Source organism: Ochotona curzoniae, unplaced genomic scaffold (genome assembly GCF_017591425.1).
Source record: "Ochotona curzoniae isolate NIBS_2020 unplaced genomic scaffold, NIBS_Ocur_1.0 contig_4376, whole genome shotgun sequence".
Lineage (NCBI taxonomy): Eukaryota > Metazoa > Chordata > Mammalia > Lagomorpha > Ochotonidae > Ochotona > Ochotona curzoniae.
In genome coordinates this window covers 32,047-47,781 of record NW_024466257.1, presented here as the reverse complement: position 1 = coordinate 47,781, position 15,735 = coordinate 32,047, and the positions used below count along the sequence as shown (strand labels likewise).

The 15,735-nt window shown below is 51.3% G+C and overlaps 1 protein-coding gene and 1 pseudogene across 1 annotated transcript; both read left to right on the top strand.

The window, feature by feature from the left end:
* Positions 1-1,249: 1,249 nt before the first annotated feature.
* On the top strand, positions 1,250-3,295 carry LOC121160174 (annotated as a pseudogene).
* Positions 3,296-13,164: 9,869 nt separating this feature from the next.
* On the top strand, positions 13,165-15,420 carry LOC121160176 (HLA class I histocompatibility antigen, alpha chain G-like). The gene is made up of 5 exons (XM_040985834.1): positions 13,165-13,228; positions 13,497-13,766; positions 13,983-14,258; positions 14,805-15,080; positions 15,167-15,420. Exons 1-5 carry the CDS (start codon positions 13,165-13,167, stop codon positions 15,418-15,420), a joined length of 1,140 nt encoding a protein of 379 aa, XP_040841768.1.
* Positions 15,421-15,735: the final 315 nt, after the last annotated feature.

Below are 15,735 nucleotides of genomic sequence, written 5' to 3'. Positions count from 1 at the left end.
AGATCTTCCTCTCTGTCTTTCCTCCTCTCTGTATATATCTGACTTTGCAGTAAAAAATAAATTATTTTCAAAAATAAATAAGTCTTTATTAAAAACTGATGTGCTCAAGAGAAGGCCGGTCGTGGACGGAGGTTACTCTGGTGGGACTGTCCCATCTGGTGAGTCCTTCAAAAGCCTGGGCTCTCCTGGGCACAGATTCCTGTGTAACAGCCATTCTGACAGGGTAAGGGACATCTCCTTGTGGTCTTCATTTACACCCCCTTGATGGCTGCTGGTGGTGAACTGTTTCCACATATTGTTGGCCATTTCTGGTTCCTATGAGAACTGCCTCTTCAGGGTCTTTCCCCATGCTTTAATTGGATTGGCCAGTTTGGTTTGCTTTGGTTTCATTTGATTTTTAACAAACGATGGCAAGCACGGCAAGCACGTGGCTAAACAAAAAAGTGTACACAGTGTGGTTGGAATGTAAACTGGTACAGCAACTATGGTTAACTGTGGAGATTTCTTGGTTTTGTTTGTTTGTTTTTCTGGAGATTGTTTTTAAGTCTTTGAAATGCAACTTCCATATGACCCAGCAATCTTACTACTGGACATACAACAAATTCCTTGTGTCACAGTGGAACCAGCTCACAGCCTACAGCAGCACTGCTCACAACAAGGTTTGAAATCAATGGAGGAATGGATAACGAATGTGTGGTATACACACACAACGGGACGCTATTCAGCTGTGAAGAGTGGAGTCTTGACATTTGCATCCAAATGGTTAGAACTGAACAACATAATGTTGAGTGAAATGAGCCAGAAATAAAGAAAAATGTTGCGTGTTCTCCCTCTTTGGGGCTGGGTCTGCCTGGGGCTGGGATGAAGGGTCTCCCCGCCCCCAGCTTCCTCAAACAGCCCCTGGGCCAGGCACCTGGAATAGTGTGAAAACCAGCATTTCACACAGAGCAGGGGAGGCAGATCCACTCCCAGTCCCGGTTCGTGGGTTTGGCTCTTAGGGTGCAAGTATTATTGGTGGAGCATAGGTCTAGGACACTTAAACACCTTTTCATTTACACTTTGAATTGTCACAACCTGGGTCGCAGTTTTCTACCTGGAGACTTTGCAGGCTTCTGCCCCAGAGTACTCAGTTGACCAGACCATATGGAGCTCCAAGTCTCTCTTTGCTCTTCTTGGAGGCACTGTCTCTGCCTGAGACTCAGGCAGTTGAGTATGGGGTGGACAGAGAGACGGCACCCGTGTGAAACAGGATAGAGGGCCATGCAGCCGCCAACTCCCTGCGCTACCTCCACATCGCCGTGTCCCGGCCGGGCCGCGGGGAGCCCCACTACACCTCGGTGGGCTTCGTGGACAACACGCTGTTCGTGAGCTTTGACAGTGACGCCGCCAAGCCGCGGGTGGAGCCGCGGGTGCCGTGGATGGATGGTGAGGGAACCGAGCACTGGGAGGCGCAGACACAGATCGCCAGGGTCCACCAGCAGACTTTGCGCTCGAACCTGCGCACCGCCCTGGGCTACTACAACCAGAGCGAGCACGGTGAGCGAGCCCGTGTTTTCACCTTAGGTTCTGACCCATCAGCACGCGGGGTCAGGGTCGAGTGGACATGGCTGATCCCGGGGTTGGGGACAGGCTCTCACAGCTTCCAGTGGACCTTGGGCTGCGACGACGTGGGGCCGAACCTGCGCTTCCTCCGCGGGTATGAGCAGTTCGCCTACGATGGCGCCGACTATATCGCCCTCAAGGAAGACCTGCGCTCCTGGACCGCAGCCAACACAGCGGCTCAGCTCACCAAGCACAAAGTGGGAGGTTCTAGGGTCCACCCAGCACTCAGGACCTACCTGCAGGGGGAGTGTGTGCAAGTGACTGCGCAGATACCTGGAGATGGGCAAGGCAGGGCTGAACAACCTGGGTGCACAGGGGTCGGAGGTGCTCCCCGGGCTCCCCTCCAACAAAGGCTGTACTTCTGCCTACGGGAGAGAAATTGGGATTGACGCCCAAGTACCTCCTCCCTTTTACCCCTTTGGGTCTTGATGGTGAGGAATCACCAGGATTCTGAGATTGCCTACCAGAGCGACTCCAAGGCCTGCCATCCTTTTAGGGTCAAAGAAAGGATCTGGATAGAAAGGGAGAACAGCTAAACAGCAGATTTCTTTTGGGCCGCAGCGCCAGCGTGGACACAGCTGAGTGAAATAGGCTCAGCCCTTGTCCTTGGCCCCACACCCAAACTCTCTGGCGTCTGACTCCAGCTTCTCTGCGTAACCAGGCCTCCACCCCAGTCATATCTAAAAGCTACTTTCCCTCCTCCAGGACCCGGATCTTCCTGGTTTGGACTTCCTGGTCTGGACAGCCTCTCTGATTCTTGAAACTTCTAAAGCAAAAGAGATTTCCCAGGTCACAGAAGCCAGGCTGCAGTTTAGGTTTTGCGTTGCCTCTCCCACCCACATGTCCATTCTGAAGATGGTTAACATGAAAAGTTTAATATTTTTAAAATTTTATTTACTTTTATTACAAAGTCAGATATACAGAGAGGAGGAGAGACAGAGAGGGAAGATCTGTCCAATGAGATTCACTCCCCAAGTGAGCGCAATGGCAGGTGCTGCACCGATCCCAACCAGGATCCAGGAACCTCCTCCAGGTCTCCCAAACGGGGAGGGAGGTCCCAAGGCTTTGGGCCATCCTCAACTGCTTTCCCAGGCCACAAGCAGGGAGCTGGATGGGAAGTGAAGCAGCCAAGATTAGAACCGGAGTCCATATGGGATCCTGGCGCTTTCAAGGCAAGGACTTTAACCGCTAGGCCACAGTGCCGGGCCCTGTAATAATAAAAATTTTTTAAAAACCATGAAAAGTGCTTTTCACAGCCTGTGGAAGTAATGCACAGTGTCTGAATGTCTTGATCCTTCCCTCAGATCCTCCCACAGTGTGAGCCACCACACAATCTCTGACCAAGAGGCCACCCTGAGGTGCTGGGCCCTCAAGTTCTACCCCAAGGACATCACACTCACCTGGCAGCGCGATGGGGAGGACCTGACCCAGGACACAGAGCTGGTGGAGACCAGGCCTGCAGGGGATGAAACCTTCCAGAAGTGGGCAGCTGTGCTGGTGCCTTCTGGAGAGGAGAACAGATACACATGCCATGTGGAGCATGAGGGGCTGTCTGAGCCCCTCACCCTGAGATGGGGTAAGGAGGACGGGATGGTGCACTGTTTGGCAGGGGCGGGACTGAGCCCTGGAGTCAGAGCCCCTCACCCTCCTATCCCAGAGCCACCTTCTCACTGCACCCACTCCACCTTGGTAATTGCCTGGTTCTGCTGGCAGCTGTGGTTGCATTTGTGTGTTGTAGTGGAAGAAAAGCTCAGGTACAGAAGAGTTTGAAGATTTTGTTTTCCTAGACCACTGATGAATTTCAACCACAGGTACAAGTTTCCCATCCTCCTTCCTTGCTAGTGGAAGTGCCGTCATATTGAGATTTTACTTAGTTTGGGCTCCTGTGTGCTGAAGTTACTCTTTGGGGAAGTGTGAAGTGGAAGAGCTGCCCCTGTTGACTGCAGAGATGGGAACCTGCCCTTGGCAATGTTTGTGGAGGAAAAGTCCCTGCTAACTGGCCTAAGGTGGCCATTGGTGCAGCCCTGACACGTGTATTGTCCTCAGCCTTCCTGGTCACAGGTTTGCAACCTCCCTGGGGCCTGGGAACAGGAAGTTGCCCTAGGATCTCCTGGCCCTGCCCTTCCCCTGACCTCTCACAGGACATTTACAGTGCACTCTTGGGAAAGGCAGGAGCTATGACCACTCTATGAGAAGGTTGTAGGGAATGCTGATTCTTGAGCCCTCAGGGGGAGGTGCATAGGAGCCCCCAAGGGCTCACCCAGTCCTCAACTCCTCCTTTAGCCACATCTCCTGTGGGCTCTGCTGGGTCCTCTGTGTGTTCCACAAAGTGCCCATTCTGCAGTGCCTCGCTCATTACTTCTAAAAGAGGTCTCAGAGGGCCTGAGGTAGAAGAGGGAGACCTGTCTGCTTTACGGGGACTCTGAGTGATAGGAGGGCTGCTCCGTGTGTTACCACATATGGTGACTGACCCACATTTGCTCTTGATTGTCTTCCTCTCTAGTGTGAAACAGCCACCTTGTATGTGACTGAGCCATGCGAGACAGGTCACAGCACCATTTGGTGACTCCAGCAGCCACTGATGCTGTTTCTCATAGGGCACCCCTGTGAATCTGTGTTCTTGCTGGTGTAATGTGAGGATGGGGGAGAGCAGACCACTCTGCCCACCAGGAGCCCTGCTCCCGCTCACCTGCACTGTCTTCTGCCACTGACTTCAGCAGAGCCAGGGCCGGGTCCTTCCATCCTGCCTGAACCACAGATTCTAACTTCCATAATGAGTGTAAGAATCTGGGTATGAATTTTTTGTTACCATTCTTGCCATGAACTGAGTTGATGTGTTGTATAAAAGAACGGACTCTAAAGTGTGAAGGAGGAAATAAAGAGAAGCACCAAGAACATTCCAGAATCCACATGATTAGTGTGCTGTGTCTGCTGCAGCTGAGGACAGGAAAAGGCCGTGAGAAGTTCCACTTGGATGAGGCTGTGCCTGGTCCATCCTGGGCTGTGATGTGGCCACTTCTTACTGATCATCTTCCCTCTGTCCTTGTCCCTCAGCAGAGCCTCATCCCACCCGGGACTTAGGAAAATAGGAATTTTGCTTGGCCTTAGGAATTCTAGCGCTAGCTGTGGGCTGTGTTCATGGTCTGCATAGCAGAAGAGTCTGAACAGAAGGTGGAAAATGAGACCCACCTGCCTGGAGTTGTTCTCTGAAGGAATGGAGGAGAGAATGTGCCACAGAAAGCAGGGGCATTGCTGTGGCAAAGATCGAGGGGGTGGCAGAGAGCTGACCCTGTGAGAAAAGCACGGGGGCACACATGTCAGTGTGAAGAAGTCAGTGCAGGTGTCAGCAGCAGTATTTGTTCTGAAGCTCTGAGAATAAAACAATATCTGCATGGGTCCTGGGACACAGTAGGTGAAACTGATGTTGGCAGTGCTGGCATTCATGCCCTGCCCTCTGCTTCTTTGTCCACCTTCCTGGGAGGCAGCTGATGATGACCCTGGCATAGATTCCTGCACTCATTTAAGAAGCTCAAGTGGAGTTCTTGGTTCCTGACTCAGCCTGACCCAACCCCGGCTGCTTCAGGCATTTAAGAAGTGAAGAGCAGATGGGAGATGAAGATCTCTTTCTCTGCCTCTTGCTTTGGTTCTGTCACTCTGCCTTTTAAGTAAATACACAAATCTTCAAAAATTGGTGTCTCTAGAAACAGGGGAGCACCCTATCCTGATCACCCATTGAACCCATATTTGCCCTCTGCCTGACACTATTTTTGCACCCAGCAAAAGCACATAAAGTAAAAGCATAGCCTGTCAGCCCCAAGGGAGGACATGTCCCAGAGGACTCACAGCAGGGAGAACAAGAAAGGAGCTGATGTCAGGAGGTGGCGGTGCTGTGGGGAAGGTGCCCCAGATGTGGATGTGTGGGCACAGAGCAGATGGCTGTTGTGCTCAGCTGATCAGCGTGGACATCATTGAAACAGTGATCATGAAGAAAGAGTTGAAGGACAAGAAGTGTTCAGTGCAGGGCTGCCCTGGGAGTTTGTCTGCAGGAAGGGGGACCGTGCCATGTGCAGTAATGATCTAGGGGCTGCATCCAGGAGGTTGCAGTCTCTGTAGCAGAGAGGAAGTAAAACAAGGTCAAAGTCGGTACAGAGCAAGCAGCATGAGGATGCTGGGAAGGTGTCAGCTTTGCGGATTTGTAGACACCTTCCTCAGTACCACAACTCAGCCCTATCTCTGCTCCTGGGTCCCACATCACAGTAGCTGCAGAATGGTAGTGGACAGTGCTAATGGCCTCGCAAATTCTGCCATGTTCTCCACCATCCTGCCACAGCTGGCTTTTGACAGGAGGTTTAGTAGATCTTTGGAGACACAGATGCAGCCCCGCTAGGTGGAAACACCTTGCATACCTGAGGAGAAGACCTCAAGGTTTGTGCATGCATGCTAGCACTGTACACACTGTGGCACTCTTTTTCCCCTGGCCAGGATTCATGAGTTCAGAGTCAAGCCTGGAGATAGGAATGGCACCACTCATCCCTGGTGACCTTCTAGCAAAATTCACGCTTACTTTCACTGTGACTCAGTGCTCTGCTGGTCCAGAGGATTTGTGTTGTTTAAGATTTATTTGTTGGAAAATCAGAGAGACAGAAACAGGCAGACACACACACACACACATACACACTTACACAGATCTTCCAGCTGCTGGCTAACTTCCCAAATGGCTACAATGGTTGGGACTGAGCTGGGTAGACACCAAGAGCCAGGAATTTGTCAACGTATCACACATGTGTGCAGGGGCCCAACCACTCCAGCTAACTTTTTCCTTCCTTTCTCCTTACTTTTTTTCTTTTTAAGATTCATTTCATTATTTGAAAGGCAGCTACAAAGAGAAAGAGAGAACAGGAGACAGAGAATATCTTCCATTTCCTGATTCACTCCTCAAATGTCCTCAAAGTCCAGGGCTAGGACAGGTTGAAGCTAGGAGACAGGAGCTTATTCTTGATCTCCAATGTGCGTGGCAGGAGCCCACATACTTGGGCCAATTCTGATATCTTCCCAAGGACATTAGGATGGAGCTAGATTGGAAATGAAGCAGCTGGGACCATATTAGGATGTTTGCAGTTGGTGCCTTTACTCACTACACCATCACACTGGCTCTCATTACAATTTTTATACCATTTCATCCACCTACCATTTGCCCACTTAAGGTGGACAATTTTCATTGGCTTAGCAGGCTAATCCTCAGCCTCACAGAAGCAGTATCCTCTGATTATTCCTACTGGTGCAATCTACAATTAGAGTGGGCAAGGTTGTTTGGGCGTAACCGCAGCATCAACTGGCAGAAACTGGCACTGGAGGCTAATTCTGTCAAGTTGAACCACAGAACCACCTGGAAAGTGCACAATCAAGGAGTGAGAGACCTGGGAGGGAAATAGTGGGTTCCCCCCTCTTGAGTTACCACTCCCAGGGAAGGGCACGAAAACTAGGACAGGGGCTGGGGTGGCTAGACAGAGAGGCACTCAACAGCACCTGTGAGGGCTTGATTGTTGAGTTGGTTAGATGGATCTAAGCTTCAATGCCAATTGCCATGTACAAGAGCCAAGGGGGATGTGGGACAGATTGGACTGGTCTGCTACACATACTGGCAAACCAGGGTAGGGGGTGGGACTGGTGGGGGTTATTGTGGGTCACTCTCACCAGGCTGCAGCTCCCGCTGACTTAGGTGAGGGCCAAGTATGCGCTGTGCAGAGCCAGGCTGGACTGCAACACCCATTTGTTCCAGTGGAAGGCGGGGCTGAAAACAGAACCAACCCAGCAATTGCAACTACCAGCTGACCAGGTGATGGACTGTGCTGGGCCCTGTACTTGCTGGTGCATACAAGAATCTGATTTAAGAACACCTCAGACGAAGTTTCTTTGGGGATCTCCCCAATTGAAATGCCGGACTCAGAACCCAAACCATGAAAGGACAGTAGATGGAACAAGTTAATCAACCACCTCAGCTATAGGTTGGCAACGAAATACCAGAGACGCTATGATGGACAATGTCAAAGAATGGATTTTTCAACGACCTCATCATGTGTGGAGTGGCGAGATTGGCAGCGATTCATAACTGGTGAACTATCGAAACCACTTGAGCAAGTATCTCAGAGCATGCCCCACATCCGGGACTTGGGGTGGGTGGGAAACCGGGTGAGGCTTCTCCCTCAATATCCCCATTTACCTCAGATACATGAAGGAAACAATATGGAAACAATAGTCTTGCCTACTTTCCTGTAGCCCTTGAACCTTTTTACCCAAATTACCTATGTAAAGATTGTCAAAATAAAATAAAAAAAAAAGAAGCAGTATCCTATGTGGGAGTTAATTGGTGTCCCAGCTGCTCCATTTGCTATCCAGTTCTCTGTTTGTAGCCTGAGAAAGCTACAGAGCATAGCAGAAGTCTTGGGACTTACACCCACATCAGAGACCCAAAAGAATCTCCGAACTTCCAGCTTCAGATCAGCTTAGCTTTGATCTTTATGGCCATCTGGGGAGTGAACTAGTGGATGAAAGACTTCTTTCTCCTTCCTCTGTGAAATCTTTCAAATAAAAATAAATAAATATTAAAAAAAATATAGATAGTGGGTAATTCAATGGTTTTAGTACAGTCACAAAGTTGTAGAAAAATCACTACATTCAGTTTTAGGATTTCTTTGTGACCCCAGGAAGAACCCCTCCTACTTGTTAGCAGTCCTCAATCCCCCATCGCTCGTTCCCTATCGGCCTATTCTGAACATTGCCCGTGGACGAAATCCTACAACATGTGGTACTTTGCGATTGGGTTCTTCTACTTAGAATAATATTTTCAAGGTTCCTACATGCTGCTGTATGGGGTTCATGTTGGCCTTTCCTTTAACAGCTGATGAGACAGGATAACATTCACTGGTTTGCTGGGCATTGGGTTTTTTATTCATGCATGTCACTTTCATTCATGCTCTGGACACTCACTGTGCTCTGTGACTGGGGAAGCTGCCCTCCATCTACTCCTTCGGGGGCTCATTTCTACTTGCTCTCATGCCTTCTACCTCCCAGTGGGGTTTGACGAATTGGAAGCCCTGAACTACTTTTCAGGCACACACCCTGTTTTGAACTCATCATCTGACCTGTGCAGACTTGATGTAGCAGCATTTGCTTGATCACACACCTGACAAATGTATTCTCTTCTGTGCCATCTCCTTTCATTTTCTTCTTTTTCCTTTACTCTCTCTCTCTCTCTTTTTTTTTTTTAAGATTTCTTTATTTGGGCCCTGTGCAGTAGTCTGGCAGCTAAAGGCCTCACCTTGCACATGCTGGGATCCCATATGGGCGTCGATTCTGGTTTCCCACCTCGTTTCCCATCCAGCTCCCTGTTTGTAGCCTAGGAAAGCAGACAAGGATGGCTCAAAGTCTTGGGACCCTGAAAGACCCAAAAGAATCTCCTTGCTCTTGGCTCCTAGCTTCAGATCAACTTAGCTCCAGCAGTTGCAGCTACTTGGGGAGTGAATCAATGGATGGAAGATCTTCCTGTCTGTGTCTCCTCCTCTCTGTATATCTAACTTTCCAATTGAAAAAAATTCTTTAAAAAAAGAATTTATTTGTTATTAAAAAAGCAGATTTACAGGGAGAAGGAGAAACAGAGATGAAGATCTTCCATCCATGTGTTCATTCCCCCATGTAGCTGCAACAGCCAAAGCTGAGCCAATCCAAAGCCAGGAGCCAGGATCTAGGAGCTACCTCTGGGTCTCCCACACAGGTTCAGAGTCCCAAGGCTTTGGGCCTTCCTCAACTGCTTTCCCAGGCCACAAGCAGGGAGCTGGATGGGAAATGGAGCAGCTGGGATAAAAACCGGTACCCATATGGGATCCTGGAGGATGCAAGGCGAGAACTTTAGCTACTATCATGCCAAACCCAATGAGTTAATTCCCTTTTAAAATCAGTGAGGTGCAGTTGACTCACCCCTTCTCTCTGACTTAGGGACAGTTCCTCAGTCATTCCCTCTCTCCTATCTTCTCACCATCTTCCCTCTTCACTACCCGTGTGGCAGCTGTCATGAACACACCCATTCCAGACCCTCAGCTGAGGACACACAATGACAAACTCGAGTTTCCTCCAAGGCCAGACTTCCCACAGGGATTGAAAAGTGCAGGGAAACAGAAGCAGGGCTGCTCCCCCTCTGAAAGCTGCCCAAGGCCCAAGGCTCCCTTCTTCCACTAAGCCCCTTGGACTGCATATTACCCAGACATCTCCAGCAAACCCTCCCACCCTCTGTCCTTCATAGGAGTCAGCTTGCCAGTCTTGTGGCTCTCCCAACCTTCTCTCTCTATAAACCACTCTCACAAATCTTCTAGATTTTAACAGACTTCTCAATTGAGTCCAGCAGGGATTTCCAGGCTTTAACAAAATTAAGATTTATTTATTTTTATTAGAAAGTCAGATATCCAGAGAAGAGGAAAGACAGACAGTAAGATCTTCCATCCGATGATCCACTCCCCAGGTGACTGCAATGGCCGGGACTGCACCGATCTAAAACCAGGAGCCAAGAACCGCCTCCATGTCTCCCACTCGGGTGCAGGGTCCCAAGGCTTTGTGTCATCCTCGACTGCTTTTTCAGGCCACAAGCAGGGAGCTGGATGGGAAGTGGAGCTGCCAGGATTAGAACTAGCACCCATGTGGGATCGCAGCGCATTCAGAGCGAGGACTTTAGCCGCTAGGCCACAGTGCCAGGACCAGATTTCAAAAATTTTAAAGGTGTATTTTGTTTTTATTTTAAAGGCAGAGTTAAAGAGAGGTCTTCCATTCACTGGTTCCCTCCCCCAGTGAGTACAATGGTCATATCAGGCCAATCCGATGCCTGGAGCCAGGAGCTTCTTCCAGGTCTCTTATGTGGGTGCAAGAACTTAGGCCATCATCACCTACTTCCCACATCATTCACAAGAAACTGAATTGGAAGTAGAGGTGGTAGGATTCTAACCGGGCCAGATATGGGATGCTGATGCAGCAGGCAGGAGCTTAGACTGCTACACCATGGCTCTGCTCTGCACACCCAGCATTTAGTATTTAATACACTCTGTGGGGATGTCTGAAATCTAATTTCCTTCTGTGTTTATGTTAAACAGTACCAGTGCAAGCCATATGGTATGAACAAGGCTTACATTATTTAAAAAAAAAAAGGCAGGAGGTGGACATTCAGCCCAGCAAGTAAAGATGCCTGTAGCCAACAGCACAGATTGTTGCGAGGTGCAAATTAGATCACGCCAGACATGTCTAAGGTTATTCAAGAGTCTTTATTAACCAAGCTTGGTGATAACAGGGCCCACTAGAAATAGCAAATCACAAGTCCATATGGCAATTCAGCCTGTCGTTAACCCCAAGAGAACAAATGGTCATTACCCAGAAGTCCATCTGTTAAGCTGAAGACCTATGTCCCAGCTTCACCACAATATAAATTATCCTAAGAGACATGCAATGAATTGCCGGGACACACTTACACAGCTCACCTTTCCCTGGCTCCTCTGCCCACATTCCACTACTGCTATGCCTCACCTCCCTGGAACTCCTGATAGTACACAAATTATAAATATCTTAGCATTGCTATCTTCATTGTCCCACTCAAGCAGTGAACAGAGAGTGAGGAACACAGACACACAGGGGCCATGCTCAGGGGATATCTGTCCTCAGAGGTACTGGGGAGGCAAAGAGAGCCAGCCCCTTCCTATCATGAGCCTTTATAGGGGCTTGTGAGGGGAGTGGCTATGCAATGCAATACTGCCCCCTCTCAGGTGATAGATGAGAGTCCTGGGGCTGGGGATAGAGGGGATGGCAGGGGAGTACCTTCGAAGTTCATGACCCTGAACTGGCTGTCTATCTCACCACAAAAGCAGGACTGATCCCCTGCCTCACCTGCGCAGACTCCTGCCCTGTAAGGCAGCAGCAAAGGCCCAATGCTCAGGTCCCTGTTATCCCCATCCCAGTTCTGGATTGTACTACTATTACTTAGCCTCAAACCAACCAGATGGGAGATTCTTTCTCTCTCTCATTCTCTCTCCCTCATTCCATCTCTTTTATCAGGGTTGATTAAACAGACAATGAGAAGATGTTTAATAGAGATTTTATTAAACTACACTGAGGGGCCTGGTGTGGTAGCCTAGCCACTAACGTCCTCACCTTGAATGCTCCCAGGATCCCATATGGGCACCGGTTCCAATCCTGGCAGCCCCGTTTCCCATCCAGCTCCCTGTTTGTGGCCTGGGAAAGCAGTGGAGGACGGCCCAAAGCAGTGGGACCCTGCACCTGCCTGGGAAAGCAAGAAGAGCTCCTGGTTCCTGACTTCAGAACAGTGCGGCTCTGGCCATTGCAGTCACTTGGGGAGTGAATCATTGGATGGAAGATCTTCCTCTCTGTCTCTCCTCTATATACATATCTGACTTTGCAATAAAAATAAATAAATATTAAAAAAAAAACTACACTGCGGCCATCATCCATGCTTTTAGGATGATGCACCTTGTCTAAGAACATTAAAAAAAAATTGTCCCAAAAAGCCAGGGTGTCAAAGCTGTTGTTACAAAGGCCAGGATATGCAAGGTTTTTGTTAAAAATCACTATCTGGGGTGGAACTAAGAGTCTCTAAGGTTGGTTTTCCAATGTTAATTAAAGTTGAAGAAAGCCAAAAGGGAAGAGCAATTTAGCCAAACTGAACAAAGGGAGAGAAGAGGAAATAGCCCTGGGGTTAGGGGGCCTTCTTCCAAAACTTACAACCAGAGGGAGACATGAAGTAGAGATAACATGAGGACCTGGCTGTTCTAAGATAAACCATCACACCAGGTGTTTTTGGCTCATGATAAGCCTCTTGTACACAGAAACTCTCAGTTGCTTCAATCTTTCAAATAAATGTAATTTCAATCAAATAAAAGGAGGGTATTTGGGACAGCAGTTAGCTGTGGCTCCTCATGTCCCTATCCCATGAGTCAGTGCTTGAGTCTGAGTGACACCACCACTACCAATTCCCAGTTCCTACCTCTGTGCACCCTGTAGGGCAGTGGTGGTTGCTGACTGTGCTCTGGACTCACACACACACACACACACACACACACACACAGAGGCTCAGAGCTAGGGGTGAGGATGAGGATAACTAGGGCACAGGTGCACTGTCTGGGAAAGTGCACCTGGGTCTGTGGGAGTGTGGCTGGGACACTGCTCACTCTGAGAGGAGGAGGAGCCACACTCACCTCTGTCACCGAGAGGGTTCTGATCACCAAGCGGATCATGTTTGTGCAGCACATGGAGCTAAGAAATCGCAAGGGCTCAGGGCTCTGAGGACTCTCGTTCTGGAAGCTGAGTGATGGGGAGTCGGCTACTCTGAGTTCCACTTTCCCTCTCACAACAGGGTCAGGTCATTCTGTCCGAACACTCTTGATGCAGCCCATGTCACACTCCCATTGGAGGTACAGTTTCTGGAAGAGCCTATCAGCACCGCCAGATTCCAGTTATAAAGTCAGACCTGGAGCCTCCTGAATCAAAGTTTCCACAGACAAGAGGAGGCAGTCGATGTCGCCCAGGACCCTCCTCCTGCTGCTCGCGGGGGCCCTGGCCCTGACCGAGACCCGGGCGGGTGAGTGCGGGTCGGGAGGGAGACGGGCTCTGCGGGGCAGGAGCGAGGGGAGCGCGGAGGGACACAGGACCTCGGGGAGCCTCCTCTCCTCCCCCTCCCCCCAGCTGAGGTCCTCACCTCGGCTCCTCCGTCCCACCCTCCCCTCATCCAGACCCTTCCCCGCCACCCCAAAGATCCTTCCTCCCCAATCGCCCCAACGAACCGAGACCCCGCCGGTGTACCGCTTCGGGTGGGGGACGGCCCTGGTCTCAGCCCCTCTCTCCCCCAGGCTCCCACTCCATGCTGTATTACATGACCTCGGTGTCCCGGCCCGGCCTCGGGGAGCCCCGCTTCGTCGCCGTGGCCCTCGTGGACGACACGCAGCTCGGGCGCTTCGACAGCGACACCGAGAACCCGAGTGCGGAGCCGCTGGTGCCGTGGATGCAGCAAGTTGAGCAAGAGTACTGGGACTTGCAGACGCTGCTTGCCAACTACCTTGCACAGTCTTACCACCAGTACCAGGTCATCGCGCTCGGCTACTACAACCTGAGCGAGGCCGGTGAGTGACCCGACCCTCCCCACGTGCGCCCAGGGCGCTCCGGGTCCCCGGGGCCGAGGTCCCCCACCCCAAGACTGCGCGCCCCGCGGAGACCCTCGGCGGGAGGAGCCGCGGGACACGCCCGGGTTTCGTTTTCGGTTTCGGGCGAAATCCCCGCGGGTCGGTGAGGGCGGGGCGGAGCTGCGTGGCCGGGGCTGATCGTGGGACCTGGGACAGACTCTCACACTATCCAGGGGATGTACTGCTGCGAGGTCGGGGAGGACGGGCGCCTCTTCCGCGGGTACGCGAAATATGGCTATGAAGGAGTGGACCACATCTCCCTGAATGAGGACCTGAAATCCTGGACCGCGGCAGACTTGGCGGCTCAGACCACTAAGGACCAGTGGGAGAAGTCAGATATGACTGAACGCCACAGGGACTTCCTGGAGGGGGATTGTGTGGAGTGGCTGCACAAACTCCTGGAGTTAGGGAAGGAGACGCTGCAGCGAGCAGGTGCGCAGGGCTGGGAGGGGATGCCCTCACCCGCCTTCCCTCGGGCTGGGGGCAGCGAGGAGAGGAGAAAAATGGGACACACGCACTGTCCACCTCTCCTCATGGCCACATCAGGGAGTTCCAGCTGGGCTTTGGGTCCAGTGCCAAATACCCACCATTCCCTCAGTAGATGAGGTACCTAGGTTGGTAGGGGGCACAGAAGAATCTGGAAAGAACCTACTCAGAGCCTGGACTCCTGGACAGTCCTGTGAACCCTGACTCCTCTCAGGCCTGTGTTAGGCCTTAAGTTAATGCAGACAGGTTGCACTAAAGGGTTTCTGAGTCTCTGAACCTCCACTCACAACAAGACTAAGTCCCTTCTCCTCAGACTCCTGATTCTAGAACTTACCAAACAATAGATTATCCCATTGTGTTTATCCAGGCCAGGTGTGAATTTACACTTCAACCCGATCCCAGATTTCTTGTTCTCTCTAGCTGATCAATGAGTGTAGCTGTGGTACCAGGTGAAGAACATGAAAGATCTGAATTGTCCAAATCTCCCCTCAGACCCACCTACAGCACACGTGACCCACCACCCAGTCTCTGACCAGAAGGCCACCCTGAGGTGCTGGGCCCTGGGCTTCTACCCCAAGGACATCACACTCACCTGGCAGCGCGATGGGGAGGACCTGACCCAGGACACAGAGCTGGTAGAGACCAGGCCTGCAGGGGATGGAACCTTCCAGAAGTGGGCAGCTGTGCTGGTGCCTTCTGGAGAGGAGCAGAGATACACGTGCCATGTGGAGCATGAGGGGCTGTCTGAGCCCCTCACCCTGAGATGGGGTAAGGAAGGCAGGAGAGTGGGGCCTTCAGCATGGGTGGGACTGAGCCCTGGGGTCAGAACCCCTAACCCTCCCTTCCCTTCTCAGAGTCTCCTCAGCCTACCACACCTGTGTGGGCACTCATCATTGGCCTGGTCGTCCTGGCAGCTGTGGTCATTGGCTCTGTGCTTATAGCTGTGAGGATAAGCAGGAGGCGGAATGAGCTCAGGTACGGCAGGATGAGGACTGGGTCTGAGTCTCTTGTCTCCCGGGAGAAGGTCCCCAACCCCATTCCTGGGAAGCACCATGCACACACCTGCACCCCCAGCTGGGCCTCAGGTGCTCACATTGCTCTGTTGTGAAGCACGAGTAGAAGTGGAGAACAAACACTCCACTAGGATGACTCTGCTCACAGGGAGCTGAGTTCCAGCAGCCCAGGGTCAGGGGGAGGTCCCAGCTGAGGACACACCTCCAGGAGAGGCACCTCCTGACCCTTTCCTGGGTCTGCCAGCCACAGTTCTGGAATCTTCTCTGAGATGAGGCAGTCCTCAAGGCTTCCTCTAGGCAGGTCCACAGGCCCTGCCTTCTCCCTGCCTCTCACTAGCTCTTTTCTCTCACAGATGGGGAAGGAGGAAGCTACACTAAGGCTGGCAAGCACTAGGGTGTGTTAGGGGGTG